The sequence below is a fragment of the Sinocyclocheilus grahami genome, unplaced genomic scaffold (assembly GCF_001515645.1).
Source record: "Sinocyclocheilus grahami isolate Dianchi unplaced genomic scaffold, SAMN03320097.WGS_v1.1 scaffold1148.1, whole genome shotgun sequence".
Taxonomy (NCBI): Eukaryota; Metazoa; Chordata; class Actinopteri; order Cypriniformes; family Cyprinidae; genus Sinocyclocheilus; species Sinocyclocheilus grahami.
This window is the reverse complement of record NW_015506327.1, coordinates 135,227-150,935: the sequence shown is the minus strand read 5'-3', so window position 1 is coordinate 150,935 and position 15,709 is coordinate 135,227. Positions and strand designations below refer to the sequence as shown.

General features: G+C 36.2%; 1 protein-coding gene across 4 annotated transcripts in view; it reads left to right on the top strand.

Annotated features, from left to right (window-relative positions):
• The window catches only part of rnf130 (ring finger protein 130), a 54,227-nt gene that overhangs the window by 29,337 nt on the left and 9,181 nt on the right, over positions 1 to 15,709 (top strand). For all 4 annotated transcript variants that reach the window (XM_016252997.1, XM_016252995.1, XM_016252996.1 and 1 more), the window contains exons 4-6: positions 220 to 291; positions 7,191 to 7,273; positions 12,421 to 12,517. In XM_016252997.1, coding sequence (XP_016108483.1) covers positions 220 to 291; positions 7,191 to 7,273; positions 12,421 to 12,517 — 252 coding nt within the window. The remainder of the gene's footprint in view (positions 1 to 219; positions 292 to 7,190; positions 7,274 to 12,420; positions 12,518 to 15,709) is intronic.

The window sequence follows — 15,709 nt, the reverse complement described above, 5'->3', positions numbered from 1 at the left end:
AATATGTTGCTTTTATCACAATTAATATTGCTAATGCTTTCTCCTCTGCATTTTTATTCAGCTCTACTTTGTTTATCAAAATCTGAATTGCTTTTTCCTGATGTTCAGAGTCTTTTATTCCCCAACTTTTAGTCATTTTAATTTCCTGTTTCATTAAGTCAAGCTGTGAATCTAAAATTATGTGAATTACTGTCTCCTCTCTGTCCTTTGTTACTATAGCGACGGCTGGGAGATGCTGCCAAGAAGGCCATTAGCAAGCTGACTACCAGGACAGTAAAAAGAGGGGACAAGGTGAGGTCTTTTGACGTCATTGCTTGTTTACTTTTCTCAGGCTGGACTCTATCCATGTCATGTCTGCCAGGCTATAGTAAGCAGCACTGTGTCCTATTATGGAACTGTTTGTGCAATTCTCCATTCATAATGCATCTCCGTGTTCCATGAAGGATTCACTGGACACGTACGCACTGCAGATAAATAAGTCTGTCACTATTCTTCTGAGTGCTTAATCACATTCTTTACGCACACAGCTTGGTTATTTACAGCTGTGTTCAACAACTGAAAAATACAAGTAGATAGAAACACATTCACATTAAATCCAGTTTTCTCCCACCAGCCTTGCTGTCTAGCAGCAACCCATACATTACAGTCTACACAGAGTGCATGCGGTTTAAAAGCAGATGCCTAAAGAGCATAAACAAAACACGGCGCCTTTGGAAATTGCTGGATGGTGATACGTATCTGCTCACTATTATTACTTTAGAAAAAGCAAACTCAAAGCAGGTGAAACTGTCAAAATCCCTGTTTCTGTTTACAGCAAAACAAACAACACTGCACTACATGTACAAATGCAACATTGCTTGCATAATACTTCTTTATTAATACTTTTATTCAGCAAGGATTTCATAAATGATTCAAAAGTGACAGTAAAGACATTTATAATGTTGCAAAACATTTATATTTCAAATAAATGCTATTTTAACTTTCTATTCATCTAAGTATCATAAAAAAATGTATGACAGTTTCCATAAAAATATTAAGCAGCACAACCGTTTTCAACATTGATAGTAATAAGTGTTTATTGAGCACCAAATCAGCATATATTATGGCGGCTGAAAATTCAGCTTCATTCAGGACTAAATTGCTGTGTTTTTTTTTTCCCCCCCGTTTTTTTTTTATATATTAAAAGAGCAAACTCAGAGCAGGTTAAAATTTTAAAATCCTTGTTTCCGTTTACAGCAAAAGAAACAATGCTGCACCGCATGTACTGGTTTTAACAAAAAACAAATTCACAGTGAATTCATCATTGCTTGCATAGTATAATGCATGATATTTTTTAAAGAAATTAATATTTTATTACGCAAGGATTTCATAAATTAATCAAAAGTTACAGTAAAGACATTTATAATGTTACAAAACATTTCTATTTCAAATAAATGCTGTTTTTTTTAACTTTCTATTCATCCAAGTATCATAAAAATGTATGACAGATTCCATAAAAATATTAAGCAGCACAACTGTTTATAACATTGACTGTTTCTTGAGCACTAAATCAGCATATATTCTGGCTGCTGTAAATTCAGCTTTTAACATTTTTAAAATATATAATAAAAAAGCAAACTCAGATCAGGTTAACCTGTTGAAATCCATCTTTCTGTTTACAGCAAAACAAACAACACTGCAATGCTTTTTTTTGTCCTCTTTATAATAAAGTAACTAGGGATCTCAGGATTTTTTCAAAAAATAAGGCACAGTATATTTATGCATGTAGTGCATCATTCCTTGTATAATAATACAATGCATATTAAACCTTTGCTCAAGGTCTAATTTAATCAATAATTGGCGGTTAAATAGTGGTGACAGACAGTTTAGGTTCATCTCTAAAAGTAATCTTGCTGAATGTACCACAAAGTCCAAAGAAAGACATTGACCTGTGTAAAGGTGAATGACTGTCAGGTGAGCGATGAGGTAAGAAGGGTCGTGAGACTTCACAGCTGTTCGGTTTTGAGAAGGGGTGGAGCCGTGCCAGTCAGTGTGTTTCATAGCCCAGTCAAGGTCAGCTCACATCAGCCATGAATAAAACATCAGTGGCCTTGGAGAAGTGCTGCAAGAAATTGAAACCTTTTCATCTGCGAGGTCATGCTCGGTAGAGATTGAGTGAGAGAACATCTGTCTGTCTTCCGCTGCCTCTCTCTCTCGGTCTCTCTCCTTTTTCCTTTTCCTTTTCAAGTGATCGCCTACACTTTTTCGATCAGTTATGATGCATTTTCCAGCGTTGATGCATCCTTACAGCATCACTGCCTTGGCTTAAGCCTCTGAGTATCGGCCACATCCCTCTGCAGGGACCGACCGGACCACAGTCGATGACTCTCACGCTGAGAGGGGCCCATTAGAAACCGAACACCACCTGCCACAACATGACCTTGACCACGCAGAGTAGACAGGACACTGCCAGGTGACGGAAATAGCATCTAGAGTAGAGAAGATGCTTCCAGGAAGAGCAGGGCAGTGTGATATAAAACCTAGGAGGATTTTTGTCACTTTCTAAATGGCTCCATGCCCAGGGAGGTCTAGTTATAGCTGCCTGAGTGATGCGTTGCCTGATACTAGAGCAGGCCTGTACGTTAACTTTTTTTTCCACCTAGCACTGGTGCTACAGAGGTTGAAAGTTTTGTAGCACAAGCCAAAAAGTTGTAGCACAAGTATAAAATGTCTGTTATCATAACAAACACAAGTAAATCACTTAAACAGGCACTGATGTTCCTTCCATACAGAGCACAAAAAATACAAACCATCACAAAAATTGTATTTAGACAGTTTTTTCTTCATTTGCTAAAAATGGAAGAGTGCCGGACCATGTGATATTTCAGTTTTTCTTTTTTAATAAATCTGCAAAAATGTCAACAATTCTGTGTTTTTCTGTCAATATGGGGTGCTGTGTGTACATTAATGAGGGAAAAAAATTAACTTAAATGATTTTAGCAAATGGCTGCAATATAACAAAGAGTGAAAAATTTAAGGGGGTCTGAATACTTTCCGTACCCACTGTACATCAATTATACTTTTTTTAAAAGCAACTGACTGATGATAAGTTCATCAGTCAAGAGCAGTGAGTGATTTTTTTTTTTCTGTGTTTTGGTATTTTATTAACATTAAAAGAATAGTTCACCAAAAATGAAAATTCTGTCATCTGTCTTTCAATTCTGTCATAGTGTTTCATTTTTATACCATCATTTACTCAAGTTGTTTTAAACCTGAATTAGTTTATTTCGTCTGTTGAACATAAAAGTTATTTTTGAAGAATGTGGGAAACCAAGCGGTTGCTGGTCCACAGTGACTTCCATGGTATTTTTTTCCTACTGTAAAAGTCAGTGTGGACCAGCTACTGTTTGGTTACTCTCATTCTTCAAAATATCTTCTTTTGTGTTCAGCACAAGAAGGAAATTAATACAGGTTTGGGACAAAATGTGAGTGAGTAAATAATGACAGAAATAAATTTTGGGGGGTGAACTATCCCTTTAATGACAGTCGGCAGCATGTTTACTGTCCCTTTAAGAGCTGCACGCGTTTTTCTCTCAACTGTTTACTTTAATTTTAGACATAACCAACTGTGTTTATATGTAAACCTTGTGTGTTTTTGACCGTATTAGACGCGAAATCAATCAGACGCGAAAGACAACTTGGTCCAATAATCAGGCGCTTTTTGACAGGCTCTCAGTGTGAGCGCACTTCATGAGTACGCACTCAGAAAAAGCGCATGCAGAACAGCACGTGAATTAAATGTTTAACTGGTATTGCTTTAAAGCAGATGGAAATAATGTAGTTTTGTGATTGCGCATAAGTGCAGTGTCCCGTGAGAGTAACTCTACCGCTGAGCTAACACTAATGTGAATGCATGTGGCGTTGTACATTATATTGAGATGGAGGAGGCGCCAGAACTGCAGCTGATAGAATGTGCACTGCAGCACGATACAACGATATTTCTTCAAAAGCAGATCGTGGAGACATTTTATCGTCCACGATCAAAAATCGTCATATCGCACACCCCTAACTACCAAGTATAATCAACCTCACACACACAAACAAGCACAATGAACTACACACTACACACTATTAAGCGTCTGTGTTATGAACATGCAAAACTGTATCGCACACGTGCTACAGTGGTAAATTTATTCATCGCACAGACCAGTTTTTTCGTAGCACGTGCGCACTGTACAGCCCTGTAGAGGTATATTTATGCTATCATAATATATAAATAATATTTGAAAGTGTTGTTGCTGCATAACGTTAAGTCTTATAGGACATTTATGAAGTCCTATTAAATATTTGGTAAGAATGCCACTTAAGCAGTTATTGTAGCAGTATAACTTGTTAATGGATTAAAAAAATTAATTAATGATATGCTGATGTTCATGGTCAGTGTCATTTTAGTATTATTTACATACTGTTATAGTATTTATTAATAGTTTGAATTGAAAGTTTTTATTTTATTTTTTATTTTAGTTTGTTTTAGTAATATTGTTATTTCTGTTGTCATTTATTTTATTTATTTTTTTATTCAGCTTTAATTTATTTCAGTTTTTGTTTGAATAATTTTAGTACTAAGACTTTTTCAGTTAGTTGCGAATTTAAGATTTCTCCTTTTTGTTAAAGTTTAAGTTTTTCATCGAAAGTTTTTATTTTATTTTATTTCAGCTTTATTTGAATTTCTGATTTTTTGATCGTTTTAGTTAATGATAATACTGTTCATTGCAAAAATAAAATAAAATAATAAATAAGCTTATATCAACACATAAACATCACTGCACTAGCTGATCTTGGCATAACTGTCATAATTAGGCTTTTCTTAATTGATAATAAAGGCTTATAAAACACTGAAGCTTAGTATTATTTAAAAAATGTATATGAAGAAATGCAGATAACTAGTCACTCCTGTAAGTAGGCAGTGTTTCCTCTGTGGTGTCAAGATTCGCTTCAGACTGCCCTCATAGGTCAGTCAAGTGACAGATGGACTGAAAGCAGAGCCAGAGAAATACACATCTTTGACACATTGTAGCTACTAAATCTGCTGAACGATCGCTCTCTCCTGCTCAGTCACCCTGCAATAAGTAGATAGAGACACTGTTACCCGAGCAGCTTCCTATAGTTTTCTCTGAGAGTTGACATGAGTTTCTAGAACCACACTGATGGAATGTTTTCCACACTACTTTCTGTTTTTATTCTATTTATATTCCAGTATTTTTGGGATCCGTGTTAGGAAATTATTTGACACAAAATACAGTCTGAATGTTCAGAATGGCATGCTATCATACTTTATACTAGGAATGGAGTATGCCGTAAGTGTACTTTGCAGAGTATGCAAATTGACTGTGTGCATGGAATACCCAGATGACCTACTTCATTTGCCAAAATGACTTCATCCCATAATACTATGTGCTCGTCTTGATCTTTATTTTTTATTTAAGTGTTCCTAGAATTGTAAAACTGTCTAAATAAGTGTCACTAAAAAACGTTTTCACAATTAGAATATTACACATGTTCCTGCTTGCTTTATGGATAAAATTAAGATTTGATGTGAGATTTAATTTTATTTTATTGCTCTCAATCACAGGTGGCTGTGTATATGATATTTGATATTATAAAAATGTGCACTGTATCAGGGCTATTTATGCAGTTTTGGTGTCACTATATTTAGGACACATGTATTCTCTTGTCACGGGATCCATGTGTTTTAACATAATAGCATACTAGCTGAAATATTATCTTACTGCATAGTGAACAGCTTACAGTGTATATTTTGCTGCCTACTATTTGTAGAAGTAGTATGTAAACCATGTGCATTATGCAATGATATTGCTTAACTGTATTATTCAACACTATACTCATTATGCAGATCACACGTTTTTAGGTGACCTCATTTACATGCATTTTTAATTAAGTGAGTGACAGCTAGTTATCACCTAGTACAGGGGTGGCGAACGTCAGTCCTGGCGAGCCGCAGCCGTGCAGAGTTTTGCTTCAACCCTAATCAAACACACCTGAACAAGCTAATCAAGGTCTGAACGGTTATTAGGAAGCTACAGGCAGGTGAGTTTTAATTAGGGTTAGAGCTGAACTCTGCAGGGCTGCGGCTCTCCAGGACCGGAGTTCGCCACCGCTGACCTAGTACATAAAAACAGTTATTGTGCATTTAAACCCTTGATGTATTGTTTGACTGGACTGTCAGAAGTTAAGAAAGAGATTATTATGTGCAGTGTGCTCTTATGTTAACAGCATTCTGCATGCAATACTGTGTACATGACATTACATACTTTGCTATTGTAACTGTACAGATTGCTATACCGCAGTTAGACCATTTTAATCTCATCTATTTGATAAATAATTTCATATTAGTTTGACTTTATAATCAAATATATGAGTGTGGTATCTGAACCTTAAATGGTGCACTTGAGAATAGCTGGGCAAGATGAATACAAGGACGAGGCAGCGGGGAGGTCAAGAGATCAGATCAATATAGAGCGAAATGCAGGTACTCAAAGCACATTGCCAAGAGTTTCAAGAGAATTTCACACCTGCCTTATTCCCATTTCTCACAGATACGTGTCATAAGGCCAGCATACATATTTAATAATAATGGGCTTGTGATGCTTAAGTAGAAATAGTAGGGGAAGATTCAAGGTCCTAAAGAGAGTTATATTAAGAGTGTTTCTGTATGTTATATTTCTGTGTTGATATTGATTTATCTTAAACAGTTTTCCTTTTTTTTGTCCTTAGCTTGTCACATCCAACACGTGATAAGCAGCAGAACCTTACAATGGTCACTTGGTTTCTATTTCTGTGGTGTTTTGCTGAGTAGCACTGGTCAAAAATGCAGCTGCACGTAATTGTTTTAAAAAATACATAAATAAAATTTAGCAACATTATCTTGCCTATTGATGTGTCTTGTCAGACAGCATTTTCACTTTATGTGTGGTCAGTGGTCATTTATTGCATTTTAGCTTAGCTTCTGTAAAAATGATCATTTGACAGTCCTGTTCTTGTTTGACTGGCAAATGATCCTAAAACTGCCCTGATGTACCCTGTATCTGTATCCTAATGAAACTTTCTAATGTTGAAAATTACATTTTTAACTATATTTTGACTAATGAAAAGGCTATCTTTATTCTTCATCGTGTGTTCATGTTTTGCAGGAAACAGAGCCAGATTTTAATCATTGTGCAGTGTGCATTGAAGGTTATCAGCTAAACGATGTGGTCCGGATCCTACCCTGCAAGTAAGTTTGTGTGTCTGTGTGTATTTACATATGCATTTAGTTTCGCTTTGTGAAACAAGGTCAATGAAATATCCACTATTTTCTGCAAAAAAAAAAAAAATATATATATTTATATTAATGCTGGTTCACAATTTCTTAATTTTACTGCTACTGCTACTAATACTATTTATTAATATACATTTTTAATTTTTAAAAATAGCTTTTTAATCTCTTTTGTTGTTGTTGTATTGTAAGAATAATAATAATAATTCAATTTATATTAAGGTTATCCTTAAAGGGTTAGTTCACCCAAAAAGGAAAATTCTGTCATTAATTACTCACCCTCGTGTTGATCCAAACCCGTAAGACCTTCGTTCATCTTCGGAACACAATTTAAGATATTTTTGATTAAATCTGAGGGCTCTCTGACCCTCCCATAGACAGCAAGGTAACTACCACGTTCAAGGTCCAGAAAAGTACCAAGATGATTGACAAAGTAGTCCGTGTGACATCAGTGGTTCAACTGTAATGTTACGAAGCTACGAGAATACTTTTTTGCACAAAAAAAAACAAAAATAACGACTTTATTCCACATTTTGTCTCTACTGCGTTACTTGTGGACGTGCGTTCACGACAGTCAGGGTCAGAGAGCCCTCAGATTTCATCAAAAATATCTTAATTTGTGTTCTGAAGATGAACGAAGGTCTTGCGGGTTTGGAACAACACGACGATGAGTAATTAATGACAGATTTTTCATTTTTGGGTGAACTAACCCTTTAATGTTTTTATTCAGAATTTAAACTGAAACTGCTCGTTATGGTAGTAAATTATATATATATATATTTTTTTTTTTCCATTTTAACATTTTGGCTTATGTTGTCTGCTGGCAAAATATTTTTTGCATTATCCAGTGCAATTTGGTTTTCACCCCAGACTTTGAATAATGGTCAAATGATATTTGGAGAGAGAAAGGGAGATCAGGGGTCACTTGCTGTTGTGAGATGTGAGTGTGTTGAGGAAATATGGCACTGCTGTTGCTGTGAATCACTGCCCTGTCAAACCCGCTCTGCTTATTTTTAGCAGCTCAGCTTCCAGTGACCTCTAGGCAGCCAAAACACAAACACACACGCATTTGTACTTACAAACAGATACACACTATTCATGCACAGTATATTAAAGGGATGCGACATACAGTATGCACACACAAATACACCAACATGCCCTTTCCTACAGTTTCAGACACCATCTGCCGAGTATGACCCGGTCACACAGCTGGAAGTCTAGCTGCTAATTTTGTGGATCGTCTTACACCGAACACGCATACTGTACATGTTCACATGCTATAAATGCTTATATAGATACACTGTGATCTGCTGCGTGCAGTAACTCACCAGTTTTTTCACGATTATTCCTTTCTCTTTTTGACACATATCTTTGTTGCTAACGTTTTTAGGAATTTAGGTGCTTCCTTTTAAGTAGATGAAAATTTTGTCATTTACTCACCATCGTGTTGTTCCAGACCTGTATGACTTTCTGCTCTTTCATTTTATGAAATGCCTTGGACATTCTGCTAAATAGCTCCTTTTGCGTTTGATGCTAGAAAGTAATTCATACAGGTTTGGAATGAGTAAATTATTTGAAAAATGAAAAATAAATAAATACAAATTGGTATTTCAAGTACAGTATCAGTCATCTCTCCATGATATCTACTAGCATTGATATTTTTCTCTTTTCATCCACACCCACTCACGCTCTTTCCTTATTATCTCTTTCGCTCCCTCTTTCTGTCTCTACAACTGTACAGCAGCGATGAAGCACTAATCCAGAGCCAGGTTAATTGCAGTGTTCTCTGCTTACGGCTGAATCACTGCTTCACTCCAGTCAGATCAAATAACACACTCGTGAGCTGCAGCCTGTGCTGCCTCAGACAGCTGCTGGCATCCAGCAACAAACCAGTCTGAAACTCTTAGTCATCGTGCGAAACGGTTGGATGACCATCCAGGTCTTAAAGTACCAAGCATTGTAGACCCCATGAAATTAAACTTTTATTCCATAAATGTTGCATTTCAGGCCATGTATATGGTAACATACTCCCAAAATGTGGCAAAATATATAAACGAGAGCCCATTGGCTATTAAAAATTTAGGACATTAAAAATATTGGCTGCTGTAACTTCCTGTTTGAAGACTTGATGTCAACACAGGAAAGAAAACAGACACTTATCTTTGATTTCATTATATTTATCATATTTACTGTTCAGCATTAGATATTCACAGCTAGTTTAGCTCTGAGGGATCTGCAAAAAGGTGTTCAATTAAAAGAAGGAAGCAAATTCCAAAAAAAAAAAAAAAAGTTTAAGTTTCCAAATGAATTACCTCCATAAGGACAGGCAGTGACGTTGAATGATTCATAACCGATTTCAGTTCATCCCAAAGCTGTTCAATAGGGGTTTAAGGTTTAACTAGGCAAGTTCTTCCGAACTTTTTCTATGGAACTTGCTTTGTGCACCAGGTTTATTGTCATGCTGGAATAGAAAAGGCCCTACCCAATGTTACCATAGAGTTTTCATACAGTTATGTCATTCTATGCTGTAAAATTAAGATCTGTTTGGAGATTTGAACTGGAATAACTGGAATAGCTAAACCAATTTGTCGTAGAGAGGTGTCTACTTGTTTTTTGATCATATAGTTTATTTCTTAAAAAAAATATTCAGGATATGCATATAGTGCAAGATTTTAACAATCAAGATCACTGGATCATGAAGAGAAGCATTAATATTATGGGTTAATATGAGTTCTTCCTGCCAGTGTGCTATTGGTTAGATTATTACTACATTTTGATAAAAGTTTATAAAAAAGAATTTCATTTTCATTGGAATAACATGTTTACATTTTTTTTAAATGTGTATTTACATTTATTAAATCAAATGGATCAAAATACACAGTAAAGTAATTTGTAATGTTACAAAAAATTTATTTCAAATATATGCGGTTCTTTTGAACTTTCTATTAATCACAGAATCCTTTAAAAAAGTGTCACGGTTTCCACAAAAAATATCAAGCAGCATTAAGCAACTGTTTTCTGCCTTGATAATAATAAGAAATATTTCTTAAACACAAATCAGCATATTAGAATGATTTCTGATTGATCACGTGACATTGAAGAAGACACTGAAGAGTAAAGACCCTAAACTTTTTAGTGTGTGCGTGCGTGTGTGTGTGGAGATGGTTGTCAATCTGTTCTTATCTTATGGTTATCTCTTCTTAAGGTGAGTATCTCTGCTCTCTTAAGCTTAAGCATCTCCAGCCACAATCAATAACTCATAGCACAAGTAATGGCAGCACACTTGACCTAGCCATGGCCATTCAATTTACGTCCCTGTGCATTAGCTTCGCTTGAACTTTCTTAGGGGTGTGCCCTTAATTTAATGGATATGACTTACTGTTTTGTGTCATGGTGGACTGAAATTTGTATTTAAATATGCATGTGCTATGGTAATTGTAAAATAATACAGATCATAAAGAGTGGGTCCACACACAGAGCTGGTCTGTCTTATTTTGGTGGTATGCAACTCTTTATGTATCCTTTGTGTTGTAAGCACCCTCATCATTAATTAATTTGACCATTGTTTGCATGTTCTCCATCCAAGCAAATAAAGCTTTGTTGGAGTTTGTCTGCATGTTGCTTCAGTACAGGATCATTTCAGAAGCATACGTCCTTTTAGCACCCATAAATCACAGTGTCATTGGCACTTAGCATTATTTAACATCCTTAGATAACCCCTCTGAAATGCATTGCTGCAGCTGTATTCCACAAACTCTCTTGCACCGTAATTCTGTTCAGGTTGTATTAAAATCTTTCTCGAAACACTTCTTAGCTGAGGAACCTGCCTTTATTCCTTTGGGAACTTATAGCATACTCACTTGAGGGGTTTTAAAATGTGGTTTTGGGCCCCCTTTTGCTGTGTTTGAGGCTGCTGGGGTGAATGCAGTAGGGATGAGTGATATATTGAATATATTTGCATTGATTTTTAAGTTGGTAATATTTTTTTAAAAGCCGCTTAAGCTCACCTAGGCTGCATTGATTTGATAAGAAGTATGGTATAAACCGTAATATTGTGAACTATTATTACAATTTAAAGTAGAAAAATTGTACAATTACAATTTAAAGTAAAGTATATTTTAATGTATTTCAATATGTAATCTATTCCTGTGATGACAAAGCTGAATTTTCAGCAGCCATTACTCCAGTCTTCAGTGTCACATGATCCTTCAGAAATCACTCTAATATGACGATTTGATGCTCAAGAACCATTTCTTATTACCAATGTTGAAAACAGCTGTGCTGCTTAATATTATTGTGGAAACCATGATGCATATTTTAAGATTCTTTGATTAATAGAAACCTCAAATGGTAGTGTATTTGATGTATTTTTATTTGGGCGTTACGTTTCCTAAAGACTCCAAAAACAAAAATAGTGTTGGACTTAGTTCGATGCACTTCTGTAACAGTCCGTTTTAATAAGTTGTTTCAAAACTTTGTGTGCATTTACCAAAATACATTAGGATTAATTTTTAAATATAAATTTGATGCAGTGATAAAGATTCTTCAAAATCTTCAGAGCCTCAATGGTGGCCTTGTCTCTAGCATGAGCCTCAATGGCTGTCTTGTGCCGAGAATCTCCCTCATGAAGAGGGTTTCCGCTATCGAGAGCCCAGTGTCTTTCCTGGAGTAAACACAGCTCAGATTGTGCGGCAGCCGGATATGAGGAGGAGGAGAAAGAGACTCAAAAGCTCTCTGTGAAAGCTCATGTTGCTCCTTTGAAGACCAGCAGCTTCTTGCTTTTAATCTTCCAATCTCACTCTCTCCTCTCTCTGGATGTAATATAAATGTGTAATGTGCTTTTACATGTAATGTCCTTCTTGCACCAGTGTTCTTAGAAGCAGTTTCAAATATTTATCGAGGTATGGTGATATCAAAGGCTTGATGCTGCATCTCATGGTCTTACATCGTTATAATAGAAATACAATGATTAGAAACATTTCATTAATATTTATGGTGTTGCAACCAAATGTATAACACTTTAAATGTACACAAAGTAAACAGATGATTATAACATGCATAAGTGCTTTATTTATGGCTATGAAAATGTTTTTCTTTCTCTTCAGGCACGTCTTCCATAAAATGTGTGTGGATCCGTGGCTAAATGAGCACTGCACCTGTCCAATGTGTAAACTCAACATCCTCAAAGCTCTGGGAGTTATGGTGAGCTCACACACACACACACACACACACACACACACACACACAGAGACAGGTTTGTTTTTATGGTTTATGGGGACTCTCCATAGGTGTAATGGTTATTATACTGTACAAACCATATTTTCTATTGCCCTACACCAACCCTACCCCTAAACCTACCCCACACAGGAAACTTTGTGCATTTTTAGATTTTCAAAAAAAACTCATTCTGAATTATTTATAAGCCTTTTGAATTACGGGGGCACTGAAAATGTCCTCATAAATCACCTTCTCGTTGTAATACCTACAGTGGTGTGAAAAAGTGTTGGCCCCCTTCCTGATTTCTTATTTTTTTGCATGTTTGTCACACTTTAATGTTTCAGATCATCAAACAAATTTAAATATTAGTAAAAGATAACACAAGTGAACACAACATGCAGTTTTTAAATGAAGGTTTTTATTATTAAGGGAAAACAAAATCCAAAACTACATGGCTCTGTGTGAAAAAGTGTTTGCCCCCTAAACCTAATAACTGGTTGGGCCACCCTTAGCAGCAACAACTGCAATCAAGCGTTTGTGATAACTTGCAATGAGTCTGTTACAGCGCTGTGGAGGAATTTTGGTCCACTCATCTATGCAGAATTGTTGTAATTCAGCCACATTGGAGGGTTTTCGAGCATGAACCACCTCTTTAAGGTCATGCCACAGCATCTCAATAGGATTCAGGTCAGGACTTTGACTAGGCCACTCCAAAGTCTTCATTTTGTTTTTCTTCAGCCATGCAGAGGTTCTCCTTCAGGATTTTTTGGTAAACAGCAGAATTCATGGTTCCATTTATCACAGCAAGTCTTCCAGGTCCTGAAGCAGCAAAACAGCCCCACACCATCACACTACCACCACCATATTTTACTGTTGGTATGATGTTCTTTTTCTGAAATGCAGTGTTACTTTTACACCAAACGTAATGGGACACACACCTTCCAAAAAAAGTTCAACTTTTGTCTCGTCAGTCCACAGAGTATTTTCTCAAAAGTCTTGATAACATGGCCCTGTTTACCTGATCTGTCGTCTGCTCCAGTTTGCATAGCTGCCCTGCTGCGATCAGCCCCCTTTGTCTGATTTTGTGTGCGTATCACAATGTCCAATGGTCTAGTCTTGTAATTGCATTATTTGATCTCTTTGTACAAATTCAACGACTAAGCTGATAATAAAAGTGTGTGATTTACCACCAGACCCTGCGTATGCCGTTCTTTTGTTATCAGTGCGTGCAACATTCTCTTCTGAATTGCTCCCCTTTAAAGTCACAAGCGTCTTGATGGGCGTGATGTCCTCCTTCAGAGAAGAAAGCAGATGAGGCTCTTCCAGCAGAGATGAGCTCATTTCAACCGCAGCAGGGCATGAGCTGCCTCAGCCACTGATTTCCCTGTTGAAAAAACAGCATATGCTGGTTAGCTATGTTATGAAGCATGGCAGCTGGTTTGAGCTGGTTTAAGGTGGACCAGCTTAAACCCGCTCATGACCAACTAAGGACCAGCTCAAACCAGTTGCCATGCTTCAAAACACACCTAACCAGCATATGCTGTTTTTTTCAATAGGGTTAAGTTCCTAGGTTACATGGAAATAAAACTTAATATATACTTTTTTCCCCTCTTGATGTTTTGTCTTTCTGTGATTTTGTATATATACATGAAAATTTAAGTGTTTACTGTAACAAGTTTTTGTTTTTGAAAACATAAATCTGAGGATGACAATCCTATAATTCCATAGTATATTATTATGTAAATATTAAAATCCAATTTTAAAAAAAAAAGTCAATTTAATGTTAAAAAATGAAAAAAGTAATTAAATATGAATTTGTAGACAAATATAAAGGCTTTCAAAGTTTATTTAAATGGTTTAATAAGGTTTCTTTCTTTTTTCCCCATCTACCAACCTTGTGACAGACAGACAGACAGACAGAGAGAGTGAGCCTGAAGTATCTTTTAAGTCGTTCGCTACTTGTTTTGACCATTAGAGGGTGCCAATGTACCACAGTTATAACTACAATGCTGTAGTTCCTATCTGTCTATCTATCTATCTGTCTATCTGTCTGTCTGTCTGTTTCTGTCTCTTTAATGTTATGAATATTATTGAAAATGCTTCAGAATAAAATGATCGCATGTTTTGTGTTCCTCAGGCAAAGAAATTTACTGAGCACGTGCTAAAATTGCCATCACTCAACTTGAGTGTGTTCTTTTTTCTCATTTCCGCAAGGTAAATGCAGATTATGAATGGACATTAATAGGAAACCTAATACTATTTGCTCTATGAAAACATTGGGAAACAAGCCGTTGACCTCGTCAATCTGCCAAATATTATCGCTTCGTCGTTACTCCCTACAATGTCTCGTCTCTCACCATCCCAGCTTAAAGTTCAAAAGAAGCATCAGTGTTGTACAGAGATAAGGGATGCTGGGATATCATATCGCCTAATGATACTTTGAAGTTGTGAATGCTGAAAATGGGCTAAAGTGCAGAGAGGGGGGGAAACAAGAATAAATTTGTGTGATAAGCACTGGATAAGACTCTCCTCCAGACCGGAGAGGAGAGAGAAGAACAGAAGATGCAACACCAAACACCATCAATATAAGAAAATATCCCTGAAGACACAATTTAGAGATGACCAGGGGTCCTTATAAGAATTTAGTGTTCATGTTAAACTGTTCTGTGCCAGTGTATTGAGTACGAGACGCTATAGGCCTATAATTCTATCAGAGAAAAGCCTGCAACCCCTTTGGCCCCTGACTGTTGTGTCTATTCAAGATTGTGGGAAATTATAAGCAAAGGATACATATGCTTTCAAAAATTACCAGACGAATACATCATATTTTGAAAGGATGTATACAAAAACACGAGCATCAGTGAAGCATTTTCAGGCTTGCAGCCTATATCTCATAGATGTATTATTAAATAGATTGTTCTGACTTTAATTGGATGGGCAACGTTCTGTGACCGACTTTGTATAAATTGATGTACTGCAAAGCCTACTGTTCAGCTAATTAATTATTTGTTGGTGGAAAAACAATTTTATTATTATTATTAATGATGAATGCAAATTTATTGAAGATTGGTTCTTCTATATGGGTCTCTTTTTTTATTTTTTAGATTTTATTATGATTTAACGTCTCGGGTACGTATGTAACCCTCGTTGCCTGAAGGAGGGAACGGAGGCGTCACG